Source organism: Cervus canadensis, chromosome 19, assembly GCF_019320065.1.
Source record: "Cervus canadensis isolate Bull #8, Minnesota chromosome 19, ASM1932006v1, whole genome shotgun sequence".
NCBI classification, from domain to species: Eukaryota; Metazoa; Chordata; class Mammalia; order Artiodactyla; family Cervidae; genus Cervus; species Cervus canadensis.
In genome coordinates, this window is record NC_057404.1 from 7,974,454 (window position 1) to 8,000,237 (window position 25,784).

At 41.1% G+C, this 25,784-nt stretch overlaps 1 protein-coding gene across 3 annotated transcripts in view; it reads right to left on the bottom strand.

Moving 5' to 3' along the window:
* Positions 1 to 569: 569 nt before the first annotated feature.
* The window catches only part of FAM114A1 (family with sequence similarity 114 member A1), a 68,864-nt gene continuing 43,649 nt past the window's right edge, over positions 570 to 25,784 (bottom strand). For all 3 annotated transcript variants that reach the window (XM_043438107.1, XM_043438106.1, XM_043438108.1), the window contains 7 exons: positions 18,996 to 19,119; positions 13,319 to 13,410; positions 11,432 to 11,593; positions 10,227 to 10,366; positions 7,855 to 7,927; positions 4,085 to 4,138; positions 570 to 1,938 (listed from right to left, as the gene is read on the bottom strand). In XM_043438107.1, coding sequence (XP_043294042.1) covers positions 1,837 to 1,938; positions 4,085 to 4,138; positions 7,855 to 7,927; positions 10,227 to 10,366; positions 11,432 to 11,593; positions 13,319 to 13,410; positions 18,996 to 19,119 — 747 coding nt within the window. In that variant the 3' untranslated portion in view covers positions 570 to 1,836. The remainder of the gene's footprint in view (positions 1,939 to 4,084; positions 4,139 to 7,854; positions 7,928 to 10,226; positions 10,367 to 11,431; positions 11,594 to 13,318; positions 13,411 to 18,995; positions 19,120 to 25,784) is intronic.

The following is a 25,784-nucleotide window of genomic DNA, read 5'->3' on the forward strand; positions in this document are numbered from 1 at the left end:
CCACAGAGAATTTTTTTTCCAGATTATAAATAACTTCTTATATTTTCCATTTGGCTGTTTCAGGAGATACACAAATGAAATGCAGGATATTGGAAAATAAATTTCCTAACGAAAAATTGATGCTTTTGAACTATGGTGTGGAGAAGACTCTAGAGAGTCCCTTGGATTGCAAGGAGATCCAACCAGTCCATCCTGAAGGAGATCAGTCCAGGGTGTTCATTGGAAGGACAGATGCTGAAGCTGAAACTCCAATACTTTGGCCACCTCATGCGAAGAGCTGACTCATTGGAAAAGACCCTGATGCTGGGAGGGATTGGGGGCAGGAGGAGAAGGGGACGACAGAGGATGAGATGGCTGGCTGGCATCACCGACTCGATGGGCATGAGTCTGAGTAAATTCTGGGAGTTGGTGATGGACAGGGAGGCCTGGCGTGCTGCGATTCATGGGGTCGCAAAGAGTTGGACACGACTGAGCGACTGAACTGAACTGAAGAAGTAGGATGCTATGAAAAGATCCCTACTTTACCTATATGGAACAAAAGTTGGTCTATCCTACCAGGGGAATAAAAGCAAACGTGAACAAGGCTAACGTACAGGCTTTGTCTCACCAGAAGAGAGCCACTGATAAGACACCTTGTGATGGAACCTGGGAGGGAGGGATGTCACTGGGGCTCCCAGACAAGGATGTCGTATGAAACCCCTGCCCAGAGTGAACTCTGGGCCTGGAGGGGAGGCCTGCCCATTGACAATGCCTCTCCCGGCTGCAGGGTCTTCGCTGCAGCCTCTTGGATTGTAATACCATTTAGTTACCCACACATCAACATGTTCTGTCTTTAGAAGCAATGATGGCATTTGCCACCAGGGAGTGTGATCTGTGTATTCATGGAATAGCTTGACTCAACTGTAGTTGATTTTAAAGTGCAGTCCTGGGGGTCTACTGTGTTGTAATCCCTCTAATATTCTATCTAAATACTTGCAAGCTCTGTGATTATGCCATTATGTACTTATGGTCATAAGAAGTCAGTGTTAAACAAAATATTCTTTAGTATCCCTTATCATATGTATTTTCATCCCATATGTAAAGTTTTGGATAAAAAAATTCAAGGAGTGTGAAAAATCCAATCTGCTGAGGGGTAGAACATTTTAAAAAATACTTATTTACCTTGTTCGTCAACTTTTTTAAGGTTTAGAAAAGTTATTAGTATTTTAAAGCTTTTTCAGAATGATTGTAAGTCCTCTTTCAGAATATCTGTTTCTACCGGGGTGAGATCATGTTCTTCTACTGTGAGCACACACACAGTAGGAGCTCAATATATGCTTGTTTGAAGAATGAATGAGTATAAAGAGACACCTATATTCCCCTTCCACTATAATAGGTAAAAATCTATAAGTAGTGTTATCTCTGCCCATGGCATTTATATAATAAAACTAAGTCCACTATAAGAACTGATTTAAAGTCATACTACAAGAATGGGAAAATTTAAAGTAGAAATTTAAAGTCTAGGGTCCGCTCATGACTTGCCAAAGATAACATGCTTAACCAGGAAAATGGAAGTGAATATTTGTCAGTGAACTCCAGATTAAAGGAAATTATCAATACAAAGCTGTGAAAGTTTAAATTAACATAAAAGAAACATAATTATTTGTAAAAACAACCATATACATTGAGAGAAATGATACTCTCTTTAAACTTGCATTTTCAATACTATCTGTGCAAAATTGCTTGTAGTGTCTCCAAACGGGCGTCTGCGGCTGGATGCATGGAAAACTTCCCAGGAAACGCACATCGGAGCAACAGAGCCCAGTGTTTCCTTTACCAAGACGAAGTCTGGCCAGGTCACGGCTGTGCTTTGGAACGGCTGGTCTGGATGTGAGAAGCCTGCAGGACAGGCAGCAGCAGCTGGAAGGCGTCCTGTATGTACGCGGTGCTATTGCAGCCCTGTGAATGGAGAGAGCTGTCACTGCAGGGTTACTGTCAGAGTTCCAGCTTGACAGTTCTTCCCATTTGATAACGTTCTTCTCCTCAAACCCCACACTATTTTAGAATATTTTTCTTTTAATGCTATTGCTTAAAGTAGATATAAACACATTTTGTTGGATGGCTTGCAACCAGCTCTGAATTATCTAGACTAACAGAGAGAAGAAATCACTTATAATGAGGCGAGCCATTTCCATAGACTTTTAGGGTATATTAGGGCTTTCCAGGTGGCTCAGATGGTAAAGAATCTGCCTACAATGCAGCAGACCTGGGTTTGATCCCTGGTGTCAGGAAGATCCCTGGAGAAGGAAATGGAAACCCACTCCAGTATTCTTGCCTGGAGAATCCCATGAACAGAGTCCATGGGGATACAAAGTGTTGAGCAACTAACACTTACACTTTAGGGCATATTATGTGTGTGTAGTCAATACCCATTATGTCCGATCTTACTTATCCTTTTTCCAGATCAACCCCACTGCCCTGAAATAACACAAAAGCACAGCATGAAGGAGGCTGTAGTTTGTCCTAACCTATAGATGAAGAAGGGGTTCCCTCGAGGCTCAGACGGCAAAGGATTTGCCTGCAAAGCAGGAGACCTGGATTCGATCTCTGGGTTGGGATGACCCCTTGGAGAAGGAAAGGGCAACCCACTCCAGTATTCTTGCCAGGAAAATCCCATGGACAGAGTAGCTTGGTGGGCTACAGTCCATGGGGTGGCAAAGAGTCAGACACGACTGAGTGACTAACACGTATAGATGAATAAACAATAATGGGTTACTGGAGATACTGTGCAATTATTCAAGGCAAATCCTTGAATGCTGTCTTCTTCCCATTCATGTTGGTACCCTCCACTTGGTTCGGATATTTGACATTGCTATTCATGTTCACGGGTGCTCTAACAGACAATATTCTCCAAGAGACCACTTAAAGTTTCAGGTAATTAAAACAGGAGAAAACTTCCACCAAAGGAATGAATAAATGATTTGACTTCATACTCTTCATGACCGACAGTAATTCATCTGCTAATGCCTTTTCGGTGGGCCAAGGAAAAGGTTTTCAGGTTCCATGTTCTGCCTCTGATTGCCTGGATTTCCTTTTAGCTCCAGAATCTTCCTCTGAGGTTCCTTGTCCCTGCATGTCAACTCCATCCCTCTGGGAGGCTGTGTCTTAAACAATAACACTTAACATCACCACTGTTACTCCTGTACCTTGGTAGTTCTCCTTAAAGGTAAGACCCAATTCCTAAGTGCATTGCTATATATTTATATGTAGCCCTCCCTCACTTTTGTCATTTCCAAATTTTGCATTTGACGGGTACTTCAGAGAGCAAGAAACCCCTGTATATACACTGCTTATATTCAAACTTGTCAATACCGTGAGGCTTCATTCAGTTGGGTGCTGTGGGGCTACAGAAGCGCCGGTTTCTTATGGCTGATCTGTAACAGAAGAATTTCCCCCACTAGCCACAGATGGAACACAGTGCCTACGGGTCAAGAATGAGGTGTCCTGGGTCCCTTTTCTTTTCTTCTCTTTTTCATCGCTGCTTCTGGCCAAGCCACAGCTGAGTGGGGCAGCTGCAAGTCCATGTTATAACATCCTGGTGGGTGGGCAGGCCACGGAGTGAGTGGTCACAGAGGATCTTGCCTCTGGTTAGTGAATGGGCAGATGCTAAATATTTACCTGTCATTTTTTGCCAGTCTGGAGCTTAGACCCGGCTAAACCCAAGGTTATTTTGAATGGAGGGAAGTGCCCACTTTTAGAAAAAATCACCATTGAGCAAGAATCCCTCGTTGCAGCCAATAATCACAGTGTTAAATCTGGTGTCAAACTTGGCAGCAGAAATGTGCTTTTGCCAGAGGAAACAGCGACAGAAATAACATGCAAGCTTAGCATTTCTCTTTATAATCAGGAATTCTTGAAAATTAGGCATTGTTGTTTCACCCAAGGGTTTACAGCTGGTTGAACTATACACATGTACTCAGAAAAAGACTGTAGATGATAAAATTTAGAATTGCAGTAATACTTACTGCCTGGGAGAAAGACAAAACATGTAGCTCTAACATTTGGTTTAATTCAGAAGCATTTTCTCTCTGGGGGGGCCACTTACCTCTAACAATACACTATTGATCATGGGGTTAAGGACCTCGGCCTTCTGGTTGCTCTGTGGAATCAAAAGCATGAAATTGACAGATTAGGTGCTTATATTCCAAGGCTTGTCACAGAAAGTGTAAGACGCTGGCTTTATGAGGGATCTCTTAGAGAAGAAGAGGGATGCTTACTATACATAAGACTTCATACCTGGTGCTTCCCCTACACGATCTCATTTAATTTCCACAGAAATCTTAGGGGGTAGGCAGGGACCACGGTAACCTTGACTCACAGATGAAAAAAATATGAATCAGGAAGGTTGAGCAAGTTATTTAAGGTCATGTCGCTAGAAATTTAAACTCAGACCTTTTAAACCATTCAAAGCTTCTATCAGGTCTGGGATTAGGGGGAGGTGAGTGAGACTGGGTTGGACAGAGTCGGCTTCAATCTTTACTTAAAATTTTGATATTTTGTTCATCATGACTTTTCGTGTTCATGTTGATTTTTTAAATAGTGCATCTATCTAGATGACTGAGGTTGTCTCTTTGTCTCTTTTTGAGAGATGGTCCCCTTAAATTTGGTAGACAGGTTAAGTACCTTTACTTGCCTCCCTTGTCCCAGCCCTGGTCTGTCTGCTTTTCTTTTAAATGCAAGCGCAGGTACTTGGTTATAGGGTATGTCTTCTAGGTTGGCAGCAAAGTTAAAATACCCTTGAATACAACTTGCAAACAGGTTGGCGTTTTCCAGTTTGCAAACCACGAATATACGTAAAGTGCAGAATACAGAGTCTGGTGTCAAGCAGGTGTTCAAAAAGTGAGCTAGTGTCCATGTAGCCATTATTATTATGTCTGCTATGGGTCCATTAATCAACAGTCTTCTCTTATCTAAAATGTTCAATCTACTCTTAGACAATAAATAATTAAAGGGACTAGAAAGAGAGATGGCACTCTTAATAGGCTGTTTTCTCTCACGGTACTCGAAAAATGTTATGGTGAACAAAAGGATATAAATGAAGTCTATCTTCCCAGAGCAGCCCACTTTCATTGACGTTACTCTACTGAGGGCTAAGTAATGTCTTACTGGGGAAAGCATAATGGAGTCTTGGGAAAAAAACTCTTTAAAAACGCAGTCATTTTAGTAAGTAACCAGAAAATCCATTATGGTTTGCTTTCATGTTTATTTATCAATAAACCTCTAAAATATAATCAAAATGAGGGCAATAAAATGACATTGGCTTTCAGAATCAATGAGATGTGCAAGCAATTTAAATAGAGTCTGGAGAGCAATATACACTCATTAACTTCAAGTTATGAATAATGGCTCTTTTAGGGAACAGAAACAATGACTTGATGTGAATGATTTATTACAGCACAAGAGGAGAGGTACTGTTGTGGTGAGATGGCATTTCATAAACTATCTTTAGATCTGGTTTTTTCCTTCTTCAAAATGATAATTTGTGTGTTCCTGATTTTGTATATAAAAACATTTGGATACACGTGTGTGTGCATTTTATGTGTATATGTGTATATTCACTCATTTTTGTGTGTATATTCATTCAAGTACATACTTATTGTCTAGAACTTTGCTACTCAAAAAGTAGGATATGAATCAGGAGCACAGCTACCACCTAGAAGCGTGTTAGAAATGCAGAATCTCAGTGCTCATCCAAGACCCACTGAATCAAAATCTGCATTTAATAAGATCTCTAGGTTATTTGCTTGCATATTAAGGTTTGAGAAGCATTGTGTTAGAATACACTACATTAAAGAGAATGGAAAGCAATACCATGAATATTACCCATCAATGTAAATAAATTAATGTTTAACATGGGTAAACCCTTGGCTGTTTCATGTTGACGTTTGGTAGAAACCAATGCAATACTGTAAAGCAATTATCCTTCAATTAAAAATAAATAAATTTAAAAAGTAAATTCATGTTTAACATGAATCATAAAAAACACATAGCACATATACACAAAGACATATATATCCTCATCACTAGGAAACCATAAAAGCCAGTTAGCTGTCTGCCTCCTGTGTCTGATGGGCAGCCAACTGGGAGTTGAGAGACTGACTGAGAAGCCTGGGTGAATCAGTTCACCTCTCCGGGACTCAGCATCTCAGGCAGTAAACCAGAAAAAAGTGGAAAGAGTGAGAAGAGGATACGGTAGAGCCTTGGGAAGCCAAGTCGCCAAGGTCATTCCATTCTGATTAAGACTTCACACCTCTCTGTAAATCTAGCAGTTACACCAAGGTCCACAAGCATCAGTTAACCTAGGCGATGCTGAGCACATAAATGCACTTTATCAAGCCTGTCCTATGAATATGCTTCTACCTGCAGCACCCTTCACTCTGCCTGCTTACAGTGAAGCTCCACTGCTGAAGGCCTAAAATTAGACAAATATTAAAAGCTGGTGTTTTGCAAAATAGGAGATGCAGGCCATATTCTCTGACAGCAGAATGAATCACTGGTATGTAGCTCATCCTTTATTAACTAAGCCACTTAAAGAAGTGTGGGAGGCGTACATCTCCTGACAGTCAGTCCACAATCATTTCTGCTTTTTTTTTTGAGAACTGCCCTTTTCCTGGGGTGCGGGGAGGTGCGTGGCAGCAGCCAGGTAGGTCTACATGCAATGACCCTGTCCTCAGTCACTACTAGTGATACCAGATGGATATCTGAGGCATGCTATTGAGCCTTTCAAACCTTCTCACCCAGGATCCTGGAATTTGAAGGGAGAGAACTGGGAACTGCTATAGTTGAGTCACATTAATTTTAATAGCAGCACTTCAGAGAGAAGGTACATGAGCTCTGGTGAGGAGTCCCCACAGCTTCTCATACATCTCCACCACCTTTAATAAAGTTCCGTTACTGCCTGTCATGGGTTGAATTGTGGCCCCCAAAGAGATATGCTGAAGCCCTTACCTCCAGTATATCGGAATGTGACCTTACTTGGAGATAGGGCTTTATAGATTTCATTAGTTGAGGTTGTGCTGGTCACCCAGTGTGTGGTACTTATCAAGACAGCCCTAGGACACTAATACATTTTTACCCAATACATAATACAATAATACATAATTACCCAAACACCCCAGCTAAGCCAGGAAGCAAAACTTGTTGTTTCTCATGTAAAGAACCATCTGCCCCTACATCCAGGGCCTTAAAGGAAAAGTGGAAAGCTTGAAAAGGAATAACTTCTACTGTCTCCTCCAGTCCCACCAGGTTGAGTTATATAACATGACTGATTTTTCAAGAAAATAACCAGAAACCACATCTCCAAGGAATGCCAACCCTCTCAAATTTGTTACTTGGAGAACAGAAACACTTCTACAGATTGGTTGATAATATTTTTTTTCTTTTGGTTAAAGTTGAAGTGTAACAATAAAGCTTGTGTGGTTTATAAAATAGGCTTTGAGGACAAGTGAATGTGAACATTAAGAATGAATTATTTTAATAGAGATTTTGGTATTACATATCACAGATATTAAGTAACATAAGGAATCTTCATTTGATATTTTTTTCTTTAACAAATAGAGGAAATGAGACCCAGAGAGGTTTGAAAATCCACCCAATATCTTCTATAACTGATACGGTCGCATCTAGAACTCAATCGGATGAGAGCCTTGAGCCACCTGTTGCCAAAGAAGATGCTCAAGCGTCATTTTAGTAAGTGTCTTGGCTACACTTCGGCTTGAGGAGCAAAGAAAGCATTCCATCCTCTACTTCATCTCACAGCTCCTAACAGACCTTCCCTTGAAAAAGGTGAAAAAAAGAGCCGTATTACAGTCTTACCCCAACAGTGGTTAAAGAAGATGTAAACTTCTCTGATAAGGAGGCCACTTCTTTGCACATTGCAGTAGTTAATCTGAAAGAAGAAGAAAAAAGAGATTTGGGGATTTTTAGTAAAGGAAAATAATCGGATTGTTAATACAATTATTGATACTAATACAGCATTCCCTTTAAAAGAAGGGCACACAAGTTTGAAGATGATCTGTAGAAATTTCCCTTCGTATTCTTTCATGACTCACAATCACAGTTTAATCTAATTCTCACCCTACCTCTTTTTAGAAGCAAAAACATATGCAGGAAATTACCAGGCTTGAGTTCCACATGTAAAGGGGTTTAAGACTATTGCCAAGGGACCAGCATTTGGTCATTTGAAAATAATAATGAACAGTCACTGAGGTACCATGTTAAGTACGTTTGTATGCATAATCACATTTAATCCTCATAATGGCTTCATTAGGGTCTGTGATTATTCCCATTTTATAAATGAAGAGATTGACATTTAAGAAGGTTAAGTAACTTGCTTAGGACAAGAATATGATAGAGCTGGAATTCAAACTCAGATGTCTTTTTATATCTTGATTATGTTTTAGTGAGATATGCCTCAAATCAAAGATACTGTAGAATATGTTTTTTAAGACTTGCATCAAAACTCTATGTTTATTACAGCCTTTATATGTGTAGGACTTCACCCCAAGAAAATAACACAAGGTAGGTACAAATATTTAACAAAGCAATATTTGTCATAATATAGAAGATGATGACAAAAGCTGAAAACCTAATTACCTAACAATGTGCATATTGCCCAATTTTTTAACAAGTATATATACTTACATGAACAGTGATTAAAATGCTGTTAGCAAAACAATAACTCCAAGTTAGGAATCTTACACATTAAAAGATTTAGTGATGTCAGTGGAAGTAAGTTTCATTCTGATAAATAGGGATTGTGTCTAGACTATGTATTCAGGTATGTTGCCTTATATCCATCTATCCCCCCTTCTACCCATCCACCCATCCAAGACTTCTCTGCAAAAAGGGTCAGGAGTAAGGCTGGAGATGGCAAAGAGTAGTTCTGCCTATGTTCTTGGGCATGTGGGTTGTAAGGCACTTATTATACAGACACATATGAGGCCTTATTACCTTTTTCTTGGAGCAGTTTGGTAAGGTTGGGACAGTCAGGGGCTGGGAATAGGAAAGGAGCTAAGGATACGGCTCTATTTTCCATACTCAGAAACCTCTGACTTCAGCCCTCCTCTTTCAAATCAGCACCATAAATAGTACTCAGATTTGTCCTCAATACTTTAAACTTTTCCTATTTTACTGTTTCCTTTTCCCTCTCCACTGAGACAAGTACATATTCTTTGTACACATTTTAATAGCAGGATTGTGCAGGGCTTATAATATCTTTGATTTCCACATGTTTAGATATGAACATCTAAACTAGATGCCAAATCTGGACAAGTGAGGAAAAATGCCACCAAAGTCACTAAGAATGAGCTTTGGGAAGGTCTTTCCACTAAAAAATTGCTCCCCAACCTACATTGCTGAATGTAGTAATAAGAGAAGACTAGTTGAGTGAAAGTGTTCAGACGTGTGGGCATGTGTGTGTGCACCCATATATTTTAGGAGGCTCTTACTTTGGCTCCTGTGTCTATATATTTATAATAATGAGAGGGCATTTGGATCTCTGCTAGTTCTCTGTACCACTGCATATAGTCATGTGCCTAAAAGTTAATGGCTTATTCTTCACTTCCATAATCAACTATTTTAATTGATACCAGCTATTTTCATGTATATAACATTACATATATACATTTTTATTTCACTAGATAAACTAATAATAGTAGCTTATTGAAGAACAAACATATTACAGCAAATATGCACACACAAGCAATCCATGGTGAACTGGCTTACAATAGTGACCATCATTGCCAGATTCAGAATATGCAGAGCTGGTATAAGTCCCTAGGAACAGTGGGGGTGGTTTGTATATTTCTATGAAATTAGCTGATAAGTCCATTAGGGTGTGTTTTCTCTATTTGTGCGGCATGTTGAAGATGTAATTATCTTCAAAGGTTTGTACTTCCAAGACCCTGACCTACTAAAACAAACACTTAGCTCTGAATGATTTAGGGTGTCTTCCCTTAAATCTCTCCAAAAATAATTCTTGGAATGTCTAGCTAACTATTACTATTCTCCCTAGCATGTTCATTTCTTAAGAGAGTCCTTATTTCTCAAGATGACCACAGAACAATGGAACTAGTTGATATGAAATCGGAACCTTTAGTGGCCAAGGGTGTACATGGGTCTGTGTGTGCGTTTGAATGACACAAATACATAAAATTTGAGAAATAAGAATTAAAAGTAACATTTACTTTATCAGAACTTTTGCTTGGTCCTGAGCTGATTTTTCTTCTTCTTGTCCATGAAGAATTAATTCTGCTACTTTATGAAGCTGCTCAATACAGCGAGCTGTTACTTCTGCCAGGCTTTCAATGGACAGCATGTAAACTTCCTGAAAGCAAAAAGTATAAGTCAGAAAATTATTCACTGAGCAGATACTTTCTAAAAAATGTTGTGACATTAAAAAAATTAAATAATTCTTGGGAAGAAAACCAAACAAATATGACCTGAAAAAAAATTACCCAAAGTTTAATGGGTATACCTAAGACTATTCTAAATGGAAATGCTACCATAAAATAGACGTGTCACCAGGTCCCAGGGACATGACAATCCTTCTTTATAGTTGGGTCCCCAGTTCTCGGGCTTCCCCAGTGGCCCAGCTGGTAAAGAATCTGCCTGCCAATGCAGGAGATGCAAAAGACACGGGTTCGATCCCTGGGTAGGGAAGATCTCCTGGAGAAGGAAATGGCAACCCATTCCAGTATTCTTGCCTGGAGAATTCCATGGACAGAGGAGCCTGGCAGGCTAGGCTCATGGAGTCACAAAGAGTCAGACACAACTGAGCACACACATGTACACGCCCCAGTTCTCAGCATGATGCCGGGCACATAACAGGCAGATACTCAAGAAAGCGTATAGAAGGATAGCTGAATGAATAGACCTCAGGAGATATTTTTCTTTAGAGTGATCTAAATTGTAAATTTCTTTATCTAAAATTCAATGTAAAATGAAGTTATTGCAAACGCATTTTTTAACACAGGCCGATTCTAAATTATGCACATATAAATTTATTAAACTACAGCATAAAAACTATGGTAATGAAATTTTTTCAAAAAAGCTTCAATTACCTCATTAGTTAAAGGGCATAAAGACATTTTATGGTTACATATTTGCATATAGGATGGAATTTTACCCTAAAGATAAATCACCTATGTTCTTAAAGATCTTTTTTCCTTTAAGTTATAATTGTAAAGCTATGGAGGAAGGCTACAATATCTGTGCTAAGTCATGAAATGTCTTGGCATAGAGGGATTTTAGTGTTTATAACATTAATACTCATATTAGTGTGGAATACGGTACAAATGAAAATGAAATGGCTTTGCCTTACTTAAAATTAAGCTGCTAATAAAATTTATGTATTACTGCTCTTTAGGTGGATGATCTGTAACATGTTTACCTCGACTGTCTTATTTGTCTTTTCTTTCTTCTTGTCTTCTTCAGGATTTTCAGGTTTCTCTTCCTTTTCTTCCTTCCCAGCTTTGTCTTCTGACTCTTCAGCCACATCTACTGATACCACAGTTTGATCGTCTTCCACCCAGTCATGAGCTTTTTTCATGGCCTGCAAAGGACCCCCCGCACAACCAAAGCAATATGTCTATTGTACAAATACAGAGACACAAAAGCCAATCCCATGACTTGGATCAAATCCTAATCCATTAAGGGTGGTTTTCTGTATGTTTAAAGAGTGGTGGGGCAATTACTCAACCTCCTTAAAAACACCTTGTTGTTGCTTTCTGATAAAATACAGTAAGAAAAGGGACATAATAGAAAGAATGTATGGAGAGAATACCTGTAGGGCCAGAGAAATTTTTGGAAAGCATTCTAAAATGATATTCAGATAGGAATAAAAGTGACAGTCACCCTGGAAAAGCCATAGTATATTTTTCACTTTTCCTGACCAACTATAAAAGCATGATAGAATATATACATACAAATAAATATACATATATGAAATTTAGCCAGGGTCATTGCTAAAGCAAATTTCTTCTTCTGCCATGTTTCATGAAGCCCTCAGTGTTTCATGAACCTAATAATGTATCACACTGGGAAGATGAAGGATGGCTCTGCTCCTCTCCAGCCACGCCAGGTCTTCTGACCTCAGGGTGGTGGTGGGGGAGGAGAGAACTATGATTAATTTCATTTCACATGAGTGCAACTTGAGCAACACGTGGCCTTTAAAGTTATTGACCAAGCAGAAACCACCTTCCCTATGTATTATTCCCTGGATTTTGAAAGGGCAGACTCACTAGCTTTTGCACTGCAGTTTAAGCTGTTTGCTTAAGTTTCATCTGAGCTTGTGTGAAACTGACTTCTCATTTGAAAGCTTGCACGTCAAAGTTTAACACAGAGTGGTGATGAAAAGTTAACAGGGAGAAGGGTAGGGGAGACAAAATCCAACAAAACTATCCCCGGTGAGTCCTCTTTCAGGGACAAAGGTTTGCCTGACTATGTAAGTAGACCAGTGAGACCTTGGAGGCGCCACACACACTGCCTGAGCAGCGGCAGCCGCTGCAAGATGAATGGGGCAATTTCCCCACTGTGTTCAAGCCACTGACCTGCCAGGAGTGGTGACCTCTATCAGAGCTAAGGAATCACTCATCTCTGCACCTCACTGCCTCAGTCTGCCCTTTGCTCACTCACCTTGATGAGTGAGGACCTGTGTCAATCACTGATAGTTAAAAAGAAGAAAAAGAAAGAGAGGAGGGAAAATGACACTGTTTTAGGTAATTAATGCTCAGTGACCTCATTAAGAAATGCTATAGCAAGACCTTGTACGAACTTGCAAAACATCCGGTGTTACTATCAGAGGAACCCAGGCCGTGAAAGCCCGGATGGCCTTAGATCTCCCGTGGGAAGGGTCGTGCGGGTGACCTGGCTCTGGCTGCTGAGTTTTCTCTGCCTGATTCTGGCATGTCACTTTCGAGGCGACGGGAGATGGAATTTGCAAAAGCCCTTTGATAATTCAGCCTCTTTCCTCCTGTAGGCTGAAGATAACCCTGCTTTGAATGAAATCCTATTTTGTGGAGAAGTGACTTGTTCAAGATCACACCAGTGAAGCTGCAACTAAAATGCAGGTCTCATCACACAGCCTAGCACGTTCTCAACAGTTACATTTCATGATGTTGCCTTATCAGATCTTAATTACTGGCCTGGGACGCCTCTCCCCCCACGTGCCATTTGGGGCTTGGGGGTTTTTCTATTTCAGGTGAATCTCTGGAATTTTACAACCAAGACCTTTTTTAAAAAACAAACAAACACCCAGACAGACTCAGATGGGGCTGACCTTATTGAGTTTGTCAGGTGTGGCTGCAACATGTAATTCAAAGAGAAGCTCTGTAAGCATGCTAGCAAACTCTTCTTCCTTTGCTTCTATGCCTGGAAATAGAAAACGACAGAAGTAAGAAGCATGATTTATTTCTCATCCTGCAGAATGTAGCAGCTCCCCCAACCTTACAGCCTGCAGTCAGAGTGTAAGTGGGGGTGGCAGCAGCCCGCCCCCCGGCTGCCGGGCAAAGACGAGCCATGCCCGGATATTCAAGCACAGTGGCGAGGTGGCCGGCTGCAGCCGGGTGAGGGGCTGGTGAAGCCTTGCTGCTCGCAGCTCTAGCTGGGGTGGCCCTGGGCTGGACTGAAGGGCATGTGAGGGCAGGAGGGACCATGTATACCGTAACAGGTATAGACCCTCAGCAGCTATTTGCTGAATGACTGCATGAACAAATTAATGACGCTTCTCAGGCCTGAGAGCCCTGGGACAACACTGTATTTAAGGCTTCTAGTCTTGTTATGCTTAGCATTGCAAGCCTTAATGATACCCCAGGGCGCCCTTTGGTGTCCACAGAGCCACAGCGCTGAGCAAGCAGACTTAGTCTCCGTGGATTATCTACTTTTATCCTAATACCTTTAACAACATATCTCTGGAGAAACTTCTCATGGTTTCCTAGGACACCTGCCTGGTCATACAATATTTCATAATAGTATGTCTTCCCTCCAGACTGGAAGCTACCTAAGGGTACAGATGGTATTTGTTTTGCTCATTCTTGAATCCAGGGACTCTAACACAGTGCCTGGAACATAACAGGTGATACAATGAATATTTATTGAGTAAATAATTTACTAATCAGTTGTACCATATTTACTAATATATTGATAATATAACATGTCATACACATGAAATAAAATTAATCTCATTGATGGGCAATAAAAAGGAGAGATCTTTAAAGTTACCATCTTCTATCTCTCATTTGAATCTACAAGTTGAGGCCATTTTTTAAGTTTCTGATAAGTGCTAAATAATTGATGTCATGCAATGAGAGATTATCATACTAAGTGAAGTAAGTCAGAAAGACAAACACCATATCATACCACTTACATGCGGAATCTAAAATATGATGTAAATGAACCTATCCGTGAAACAGAAACAAAATCAAGGACATAGAGAACAGATCGGTCGCCAAGGCGGACGTGGGTGGGAGAGGGTAGGCGTAGGAGTGTGGGATTAGCAGATGCAAACTGGTATACATATTACTAGAATGGATAAACAAGGTCCCACTGTACAGCCCAGGGAACGACATTCAGTATCCTGTGATAAACCATAACACAAAATAATACGAAAAAGAATGTATATATATGTATAACTGAGTCACTGTGATGTATAGCAGTAATTGACACAACACTGTAATTCAACTATACTTTAATAAAAAATAAATAAAAGAATTGATTCCGCTGTGGGTTGTATCACTAGTCTGGGGTGAGGAGGGGGTACCGTATAAAAGCATCATTCGTCCGGCCTGACTACAGGACCTCAAAACCCCCTGAGAAGGAAATACCTGGCTTATGTTAGTGGGTGAAGATGGCAGCTTCAGAGAGGACTAAGCTGTGTGAGAAATTCTGTAGCTAACACTTGTCCGCCTGTCTTTGTTTCTGTTTGAGAGACAAATGGTTAATCAGCAGCTTGTCATGATAGCCAGGGTAACTTATAGGTGTTTGTTCAAAACATTTGGCCTAATCCGTTTATCATCCCCTAGAATTTATGTACTTATTCTCACCGGGGAGCAGGTCAATAAAGTTACTAGAGATGGAAAGCATATATGTCAGGTAAGAAGCTTTATGGAGAAGAAACCAAGGAAGAGGGATAGGGACAGCTGGGGGTTAAGAATCTCAAGCTGAGAAGATGACTTTTGAGTAAGAGCCCAGAGCAGGAGGGGAGTGAGTCACATGGATGGGGGCCAGGGTAGCTGTGGCCGGCGGAGGGAGGCATGTGCCCTGGGGTAGAGAGATGGCTGTCTTTGTTCATGGTGAAGTGATACAAGCAAATCATAAAAATCCATAAGGCGAGTGCTCAGACAGAGCAGGCTGTTGCAAAGCTTGATCATGGGTATTAAGAAAGCTTCCAGAAGGAGGTGATGCTTGAGCCTAGCCTTCCAGGATGAGAAAGGCATTAGTCACAAGCAGAAAAAGGGCGAATTGGAGGCCTGCAAAGACAGAATCAGAGAGAAAGCGAATGCGATTCCATCAAACACTGAGATTCTCTCTCTGCTGGTCAGAGGTCTTGGCCTCACCCTCTCTAAGTGGGCAAAGTGAGAAGGGCAGCCCCACGGGTTCTCACTCCCCACCTGCCTCGTCCTTCTCATCTGCATGGGGCAGCACAGCAGGGCAGAAAGAGCCTGACTTGAGGCTGGGGGTCTTCCCGAGCTCCTGCAGTTACTGGCTCTGTGACTGGGGCCAGTCACAAGGCTTCTTCGCTTCCACTTCCTCTTCTGTAAATTTAGGATAAGAAAACCCACCCATCTCCTTTTTAGTGTCATTGTAAGGACCAAATAAAACAAATGTGTAAGTATTTGTAAACACTAAAGTTTTATATAACTATATTGTTATATGCTACAAAGATATAAACATAGGGAGATTAAAAGTATTTGAAAGCAATCCGCACTAAATTAGGATATATGTACTCTGTGTATCTCCAGTTTTTAAATGTGCGTTTGTTTCATAAAACAGAGAAATGTACCAATAACTTAGAGCAAACATTTTAGGGAAATCATCACAGGGAAAAGTGAAAGTAGATAAAAACACAGATGATAAAGAATGTTGTAACAAAGAAGACCTATTACTACAATTCTTGGTCTGTACATGTGACTGAGAAGATTTTCACCAAGGCAGTGAAAAGAGGAAAAAGCTTTTAGAAATCTCCTTACAACAGTGGGAAACCAAATTAGAGACCCATGGCAGTGTAATAAAATTACATGTGGCTGGAAAGACAAACATGCAAATCATTAGCTAATGTTATTAGAAACAGAGGAGCCCAATATTAAATTTATCTAAAAACGATAGTTTATTACATTTTCTGAGATGATCAAATAAATTATTTAGGTGTTAGAGGTATTCTAGAAATATAAGTGCTTACAAGAAAAAATATGATGAAAACGCTCTGGTTTCTCCTGGAACTTGGCCCCTGGATTGCTCTCGACAGCTTTTAGTTAATCCCTCACCTTCCAGTTTGTAACACTCCATCACAACTGGATTAATTTAATGACAACCCTGCTATTCTTCTCTCCTGTTCTTCTTTAGGCATTTAAATGACACCTATTTATTAAATTAATTAAAATTAGTAGTGTTTTGATAATCTGGAGATGTCCTTTAGGAAAATGAACGTATTGTATTATGGGAGGTAACAGGGTTCCATCACTTAAAGAGAGACGAATCTACCATTTCCTAAGCAAGCTGTTCAAGATTACAATTTGCTTTTTGGTCGTATTCAAAAATCTCCATTTATTGAAGCTCTGTACTAAGACTGGAACATAACACATGGAGTAACTTTTTCTATTTAACAGTGTGAATCAAGTTTCCTCTCCAGGAAATAGTACTTGTTGGGGACGCAATGCTGCCTTAACTTACACTGGCAATAATATTTCTTTGATGTTAGGGATCCTCTTTTTATCTGTTCTGAATGACACCCCCAATAGGACAGAGGTTTACCTCAGGTATCATGAAGCTGAAGAAAAACAGCCTGCATTTTTTGGTGATTGTTACTCTGGAAAAGAGGCATCTACATTAGTTCGTCTTGGGTCCATAATACAAACCATAGGACCTTTGACAGCTAGTGTCTTAGTTTCTTCATTATTAAAGCAAAGACAAGGCTGTCATCCTTTGTGACTTTATAGCAAGACGCAAATGCTCAGAAACGTTGTTCTCCAACTGTCTCTTTGATACTGACCTTTTTCTATGCTGCAGTGTAATTGATTCTTCTATTTTGATTCAATGAGCATAAATCTCATTAAACTGAAGGTATATAAGGTCAGTATGTGGGAATAAGGGGGGAAATATTTTTTAAACGACAGTTTGCAAATGCTTAGAATAATACTGCCCTGAATATCTAGGCTGAAGCACTTGAGCTCCTGTGTTTGAGCTTTGATTAAAGGTATGTATCGGGCTTCCCCCATGGCTCAGTTGGTAAAGAATCCGCCTGTAATGCAGGAGACCCCGGTATGATTCCTGGGTTGGGAAGATCCCCTGGAGAAGGGACAGGCTCCATTCCAGTATTCTTGGGCTTCCCTTGTGGCTCAGCTGGTAAAGAATCCGCCTGCAATGTGGGAGACCTGGGTTCAATCCCTGGGTTGGGAAGATCCCCTGCAGAAGGGAAAGGCTACCCACTCCAGTATTCTGACCTGGAGAATTCCATGGACTGTAAAGTTCATGGGGTCACAAAGAGTCAGACAAGACTGAGTGACTTTCTTTTTAAAGGTATGTATCACGTCTGGGCATAAAATGCTTCCAGAGACTGGATGATATGAATGTACATTATCACAAGTACAATTGTAAATGAAAGCTATAACTTATTGCATCTTTGCTATTTTCCTGGAATTGTGTTAGCACGTCTGACAATTAGAACAGCTAACACTTTGAGCAGTTCCATGTGCCAGGCACGGTAATATACATTTTTACATATATTATCTAATTTGATCCTTACAATAATAGCCCTTGGGAATAGGTATCACTGTCTCCACTGTATAGGTAAAATACTGAGTTTCAGAAAGGTTATATACCTTGTTCAAGGCCAAGTAGCAAGTAAGTAGTAAAAATGTTGCATGTAAGACCCTTCAGAGGATCCTAGGAGAAGCCAGCCTCCTGTGTCCACGGTTGCTTAAATTTTCAGCATAACCTACACAAAATAATGGCAGTTGCAGGGCATGGTGATGACATCAATCACTCTCCATGTACATAGCAAATGCTTTGCTAGATTCTGCTCCCAAATGGACAACCTAATCATTAAGCACATCCAACCTGGGGAACATCTTGGCCCCTCTCAAGGAAGCCTTGCCTCTCACAAGATAGAGTCTGTTCTCCTTGGGTCCTGTCATCATCTGGCTGGAAGTGTGTCGTGGAGGGTGCATCCGGCTCACCGCAGTGACTGACACTCCAAGCCCTGGTGTGCCGTGTGCTTTTGTCAGAACTGTACTTTCGGGGGGAAGGGCAGGCCACTTACAAATACACCCTAACTCCTACACACAGAAGTTAAAAGGAAGAAGAAAAATATGAAAAGAAATCCACTCAAAGACCTGCCCACCACCAACACCAACCACATTCAATGACTTCCACGTGCAGATAAAAAATTAGACATTGGAGCGTAAACTCTAGCCATCAGGGCCCTGTTGAGTGCACTGCGCTCTTCGATCATTCGACCAGATGCATTTGTTGTGTGCGTGTGACATGCTGGACATCAGAGAAGTAAAGATGCCTGACTCAGGAGTTCCCACCCAGAGGAAGGGATGATTGTAGGTCAGCGTGACCAGCTCCTGGGACAAGAGCAGGGGCACAGAGTCGGGAAGGGAGCAGGAGAGCTCAATTAGCAGGAGGGCTGAATGAGTGCCTCTCCCCTGCTTAAAGGGCTGTGCCTATTAACAGCAGCTTCACAAGGATGACACCAACAGTTTGTCTTGCTATTTTATCTGGTTATTTTTCTTTACCTTGCACTTCTTGATTCTCTTCATTCTCGAATACTTTGGCTGCAAAGATGTCTTTAATGGAAATTAGGTCATTTTTTAAGACCTCCAGCTTCTCTCCATCAAGTGATGCTAAAAATGACTGAACCTGAAAAAAAGAAATAGGTCAGCATACCTGTCATCTTTTCTTCTCATTAATGATGTTTACATATAGCTGTGCCTACTTCTCCCAGGTGATTTGTGGTGTGGAAGTTAACACTGGGTTGAATGTTGGATTTACTGCCTACTAATTGTGCAACTTCAGGTAAGTTACATAAACTCCTTGGGCCTCAGTTTTCTCATTTTTTAATTGAATGTATTTGACAGATAACATTGTCAAATGTCAAAGATAAATTTAAGATGTACAACATGTTAATTTGATAGATGTGTATATTGTAATATGATTACCATTGTAGCTGTATTTCGTGCCTCTATTGCATTACATAGTTATCTTTTGTTTTTTGTCATTGAGACAATTAAAATTTTAGTCTCTTACCAAGCTTGGTGATTATAGTACCAAATTGCTGTCTGAATTCCTAATACTGCACTATGGCTAAGTTACTACTTGTGCAAGTTTGTACCCTTAAACAATATCAGTCTTATCCTCCCGCCTATCCTGGGCTAACCACCATTTTACTGTTTTTTACGAGTCTGACCTTTTTAGATTCCACATACAAGTAATAATATACAACATTTGTCTTCCTCTTTCTGAGTTATCTCATTTAGCATAAGGAGCTCAAGGTCCATTCATATTGTCATAATTGGGAGGGTGTTCTTCTTTCTCATGGCTGAATAATATCCCATTGTGTGTATATATCACACCCTTTTTTATCCATTTATTTGTTTATGGGCATTTAGGATGTTTCCATGTCTTGGCTATAGTGAACAGAGCTGCAATGAACACGGGAGTGAAGATATCTCTTGGAAGTATTGTTTCTGGCTTCCTGAAAAAAATGGCACCCCACTCCAGTACTCTTGCCTGAAAAACTCCATGGACTGAGGAGCCTGGTAGGCTACAGTCCATGGGGTCGCAAAGAGTTGGACACCACTGAGCAACTTCACTTCAAAAAATTAAAAATAGATCTATAATATGATCCAGCAATTCCACCTCTGGGTATACACCCAAAGGAAGTTTTCTGTTTTAAAGTGAGATCCACACTTCACTGTGATCCTTTGCAGGATAAGGAAATAATGAATGTGAAGAACGTTGCACAAACACACACAGCAGATGCTAAGTAAATGCTGCTGGTAGCGCCATCAAAGAGGCTAAAAACACACCTCACTGTCAACTCTGGATTCTAATATCTTACTAATTCTTATACTTACTAACCATGTGACTTTGGGTAATTTACTTAACCTTTCTATGACTCAGTCCTCTTATCTCTAAGTGAGAACTAATAGCATCAACCTTATAAGACTGTTCTGAAGGTTAAATGAAATGATGTACTCAAGAGTACTTATTGTGGTGGTCAATAAATTATATATATAATGAAAATAAAGATACATGTAAAACAGAAAACAAAGTTATGGTTACCAAAGGGAAGAAGGAGAGAGGGAGGAACAAATTAGGAATGTGGCATTAATAGATACAAACAACTACACATAAAATAGATGCAGAACAGAGATTTACTGTGTAGCAAGGGGAGTGTAGTCAATATCCTGTTATAACCTATAACGGAATATAACCCGAAAAAATAACTGAATAACTCTGCTGTACTCCTGAAACTAACAGAAGATTGTAAAGCAACTATAATTCAATAAAAATGGGTATGTAAACAAATACATAAACAAATAGGTATATGTATATCACAGATATACATACAAATATACTTGCTAGATGTTTTATTGTGTAGGAGTTACAAAAATGTAAGAGGACATATTTTTCGTCTCAGAGATCTTGCAGCCTGAAGGAGGGCGGCCCATACGAACGGAACTGACCAGAGCCACACCACGTGTGAATGCAGTAAGGGGGGCGGGGGGTGCCCCCAAGGAGGGCCTGCAGTGCCCTCTGGGGAAGCGCGAGGGTGGGCAGGGACCCTGCCCAGAGGGTCTTGCCTGGACTGGCACACTCCCTGCTCTTCAGAACTCCTCTTTTGCAACCGTCCTTCAGAAACTCTTAGAAATCACCTGGATAGATGGCCAGGCAACCTCTGTGAATCCAAAGACCAATGTGAAATTCCAAAACGGTCACAGTGAATGGAGAACCATACAAAAAGTAAAGTCTGACTGTAAAGTAGGAAGGTTTTAAATTTCTCATTCTGTAGGTTAACACTTGCTCTGGAAGGAGAGCCGGCAGCGAAGCTGCCATAGTCTTCGGGTTGTGGATTTTTAAAATTTACTTTATTTTTGGTTGTGCTGCGTGAGTGCTATGCTGTGTTTAGTCGCTCAGTTGTGTCTGACTCTCTGTGACCCTGTGGACTGCAGCCCGCCAGGCTCCTCTGTCCATGGGGACTCTCCAGGCAAGAATACTGGAGTGGGTTGCCATGCCCTCCTCCAGGGGATCTTCCCCACCCAGGGATCAACCCGGGCTCTCCTGCATCGCAGCACGGTCTGAGCCACCAGGGAAGCTGGTGCTGCGGGAGGGCTTTCTCCAGTTGCAGCAGGCGGGGGCGACTCTCTAGTTGAGGTACCTGGGCTTCTCACTGTGTTGGCTTCTCTTGTTGCAGAGCACAGGCCCTGAAGTACGCCAGCTTCAGCAGCTGCTGCAGAAGGGCTCAGCAGTTGTGGCTCGAGGGTTCCGGGGCATGGGCTCATTGATTGTGGCACGTGAGCTCAGCTGCCCCGCGGCATGTGGGGTCTTCCCAGCCGGGGCTGGAACCAGCGTCTCTTGTGTGGCAAGGTGGATTTTTTTTTTTTAATTTTTTTAAAAATTTATTTAAAAAATTTTTAAAATTTATTTTTAACTGGTGGATTTTTTTTTAATTGCTTTACACTGTTGTATTGGTTTCTGCCACACATCACCATGAATCAGCCACAGGTGTACCTATGGCCCTCTCGAACCTCCCTTCCGTCTCCCACCCCATCCCACCACTCTAGGTCATCACAGGCAAGGTGGATTCTTAACCACTGGACCAGGAACGAAGCCCTGGGTTGTGTCTTAACACCGATTATGGTGGTAGATCTGTAGCCCAGATACTCGAGAGAGTTAGAGAGGGCGTCCTTGGAGAGGTTAGGACGCCGGTTTTCTACAAGCTGTTGATGGACATCATTAGGAGTCACAGTAACTGGTGCCAAGGCCCTGAGCAGACGCCCTGCGGGAAGCCATCAGCACAAAAGCCATCCGGCACCGGCTGCAGCAGGTGACAGCGACGCGCCATGCATGCTGGCCAGCACTCCCTTCCACCCTGACCTCTCCAGAGGTCTCCATTTCCGCTCACACACTCCTGTTTAGGGTTCACAGCCCTTGACATGACCACACCATATTCCTATGCTTTGGGTATATTTTCTGAACAGCATTTTTTTCTCAGAGTAAATAAAAATGGGTAGTAAAGTCCAAGGCTTAGTGGAAATGCATATGCACATGTGGGACCTCTTGGTTTCTCCATGTATTCTGAGGATAGCCATCCCCCGGGAGTGAATGCACTGGGGTTTCTGCTTTGGGTATCTCCCAGGAAGGGTTCTTTTTAGTGAAGGACTCTTTGGTCAGCATCTTTCTATCACAGCATCTCTTTTGCGTCCTTCTACTTCATTCCATTATGCCAAGTTGATGTGCATTAAATCTTTACTTCAATCCAGTAATAAATAATAAATAACAATGCACTCCTCAATAAATATTCATGGAATGCTGACTATATGCTTGGCACTATGCCTAAGGGCTGTCGGGGACACAAGGGTAGAAAGTCTGGTGTGAGGGAGTCATTTTGAGGATTCTTATTTACTGTTTTGGTTAACTATTGGGTATATAAAATACTATAAAAATATTAGTTTTTCCTTAAGATTCACAGTACACCACACTGCCATGCCTATTGACATCCTAGTATCCATCTTGTAGGTAGTAAAGATTCCTTATCATTCTGTACACCCTGTCTAAGTTTTAGCCAATGGCATGTTAGCAGAGAAAATGTGTATCATTTCCAGGTTAAAACTTTGAAAAACTGGGGACTCCCCTCTATATTCTCTTTCCTCATGCTGATGGGATGAAGAAGACAGTGAGTTCCCAGGGAAGAATGAAATCCGACACATTAGACTTGGATATAGGGGAAGCCACAGAGGCAAAAGGATGTGCCTGCCCAGAGCCTATGCTCTCTCGTCTAGATCACTCTCCAGGTGACTGCAGGTTTCCTTCTGAAGTCTGTATGGACCTCTTCCCCAGGCTGTGCTCCCTACGGAGGGACCATCTACCAGGCGATGTACCCTTAAGCCCAAGGAGTGGACAAAGGTGGCTGTTTGCAGGGGTTGTGTGTGGTGCTTGAACTGGGGCATCGTCACACGTGCCCATGAGGTTCCCTGAGGTGAGAGGCAGCTCAGGGACAGCGGAGACAAAAGGAAGAGAGCAGACGGGAGGGTGATGTGGAAACTTGAGGAGTCTAAAGAGTGTAAATGGGAACCTGGCCTTCTGGGCCATTATGAAATTACATTTGTCAAAGAAGGATGACAATGTCTTTTTTTTTCTGGCCATGCCATGTGGCATGCGGGATCTTAGTTCCCCAATCAGGGGTTGCAGTGGAAGCATGGAGTCTTAACCACTGAATCCCCAGGGAAGTCCCAGAAAATATTTTCTTTAACAGTTTGTTTCCAAAAGCTCTTTAACTTTTAAATATGTGGTATGTGTTGGGTAACCTGATGAAGTGTAAGATGTCTAATTGAATTCCAGATAAACAATGAATGTTTTCTTGGTATGAGTGTCTATCTTATATATCACACAGGACATGTTTGTACTAAAAAAGTATTCATTGTTTCTCTAAAGTTAAAATTTAATTAGTCATCTTGTATTTTTATTTGCTAAATCTGACAACCCCAGGAGGGTCTCCATTTGTATTCTTGTCAGAAGTCTGCGAACATTAGGATGGAACTAGTGGATCCATAAGATGGACAGAGCCTGGGTTCTGGATCCTTAAATGCTGGAAAGCTGCCTGCTGACCAGACACTCATACCTTGGAGAAACCCTATAGCTTTAAAAAAAAAATTTAATTGGAGGATAATTGTTTTGCAATATAGGTTCAAGAGGGTGGGGAACTCTATAGTTTTTGACCCATATTTTTTAGAACGATTAATTATAACATCCAGTAAGTACTATTACGGGATTCCCTGGTGGCTCAGCCAGAAAGAATCTGCCTGCAATGGAGGAGATTCAGGTTTGATCCCTGGGTCGGGAAGATCCCCTGGAGAAGGAAATGGCAACCCACTCCAGTATCCTTGCCTGGGAAGTCCCACGGACAGAGGAGCCTGGCGGGCAAGACTCAGCAACTAAACAACAACAACAGGTATTATTACTAAGCCAAGAAAAGCTCTGCATTTCTCACAATGAAAAACTATGAAAATCTCCAGGCTGGGGAAAGAGAGATAAGCACGTGGGTGCAGTCTGCAAACAGAGGGCAATGCCCCCGTCCTCACTCGTGGCAACATCAGTCCTTTGGGGCTGTTTGGACCCCAGGGCTCTTCCATAGCCTGACCTACAGTGGGGGCAGCTTACGTCTTTCTCCTACCAAGAGAGCTTTGAGGGGATGGGCTTCCCTGTAATGTTTTCAATAATAATAACAAATATATATGTAAGAATGGGTAAAAAATAAAATGTCATTGACATCATATATGCATATACATATATATGCATAAAATGGCAGCTAACATTCATTGACTGCTTATTATGTACTAGGCAAGTTGCAGCTAGCTTCACATGGATCATCTCATTTAATTTTTTAAATATTTTTATGAAGTAGATTATTATCATTCCCATTTCATAGATAAGGAGATTGAGGTAAGATAGGTCCAAAATCATACTACAGCTACTAAGTGGCATTTGATCACATAATGTCTGACCCCAAACCCTGCTTTTGTCGGGAAAAGTTGGTGTTTCAGTGGAAAATGGCATTTTCTAGATCAGTTTACTAGATTACCAGATTCTGGTTCCATGGGAGCAGTTTTATAACTCTGTAAATTATAGATACCTGATAGCAGTGCAAAATAATTTGTAGACACGTGAATAAATTTTGTCCAGTGGAGGGACAACCTCCCCTCTTACGGAAAACCAGATTTGTGTCCATTTGCATATTCATTTAAAAATTGCTTTATTTTATATGAATTTGTATTTATTCAGCTTTTCCTTTGAGCCAGTTATAACATCTGACTGGTTCTTTCATTTAATTAATGAGTTAAATAAATTCTTAAATTTGTGTTCATTTGGTAGGTATCTTCATGAGTCATGATTTTGCTTTAAAAAAAATTATCCGTTAACAGTTTAACCACAAGACTGTCAGTGATGGTTGATGGATAACTCAAAAGGAAATAAACACATAGTCACTTGTAACTTTATAATCCTGGGTGTGTATGGAGGATGGGGTGGTGTCCCTCCTATTTGGTTCTTGGTTGCCTGTTATACGGAAGAGGTCATCTTTCCCTGATAAGGTGAGTTTGATGAATGTCTCAACCCCCCAATTCCACATGTAAGAAGACGAGGCCTAGAGAGAGTCAAATATCACTTTTTCCTTCTTCCTTTCCTTGGAAGGAACTTGAACTTCCTTCCAAGTTCCATTTCCTGTCTGAGGCCCTGCCTCTCCCCAGGGAATGTTACTGGGCTTCTCACAGGAGGTCCAGAGGATATTGCCCTGTGGCCTCCAC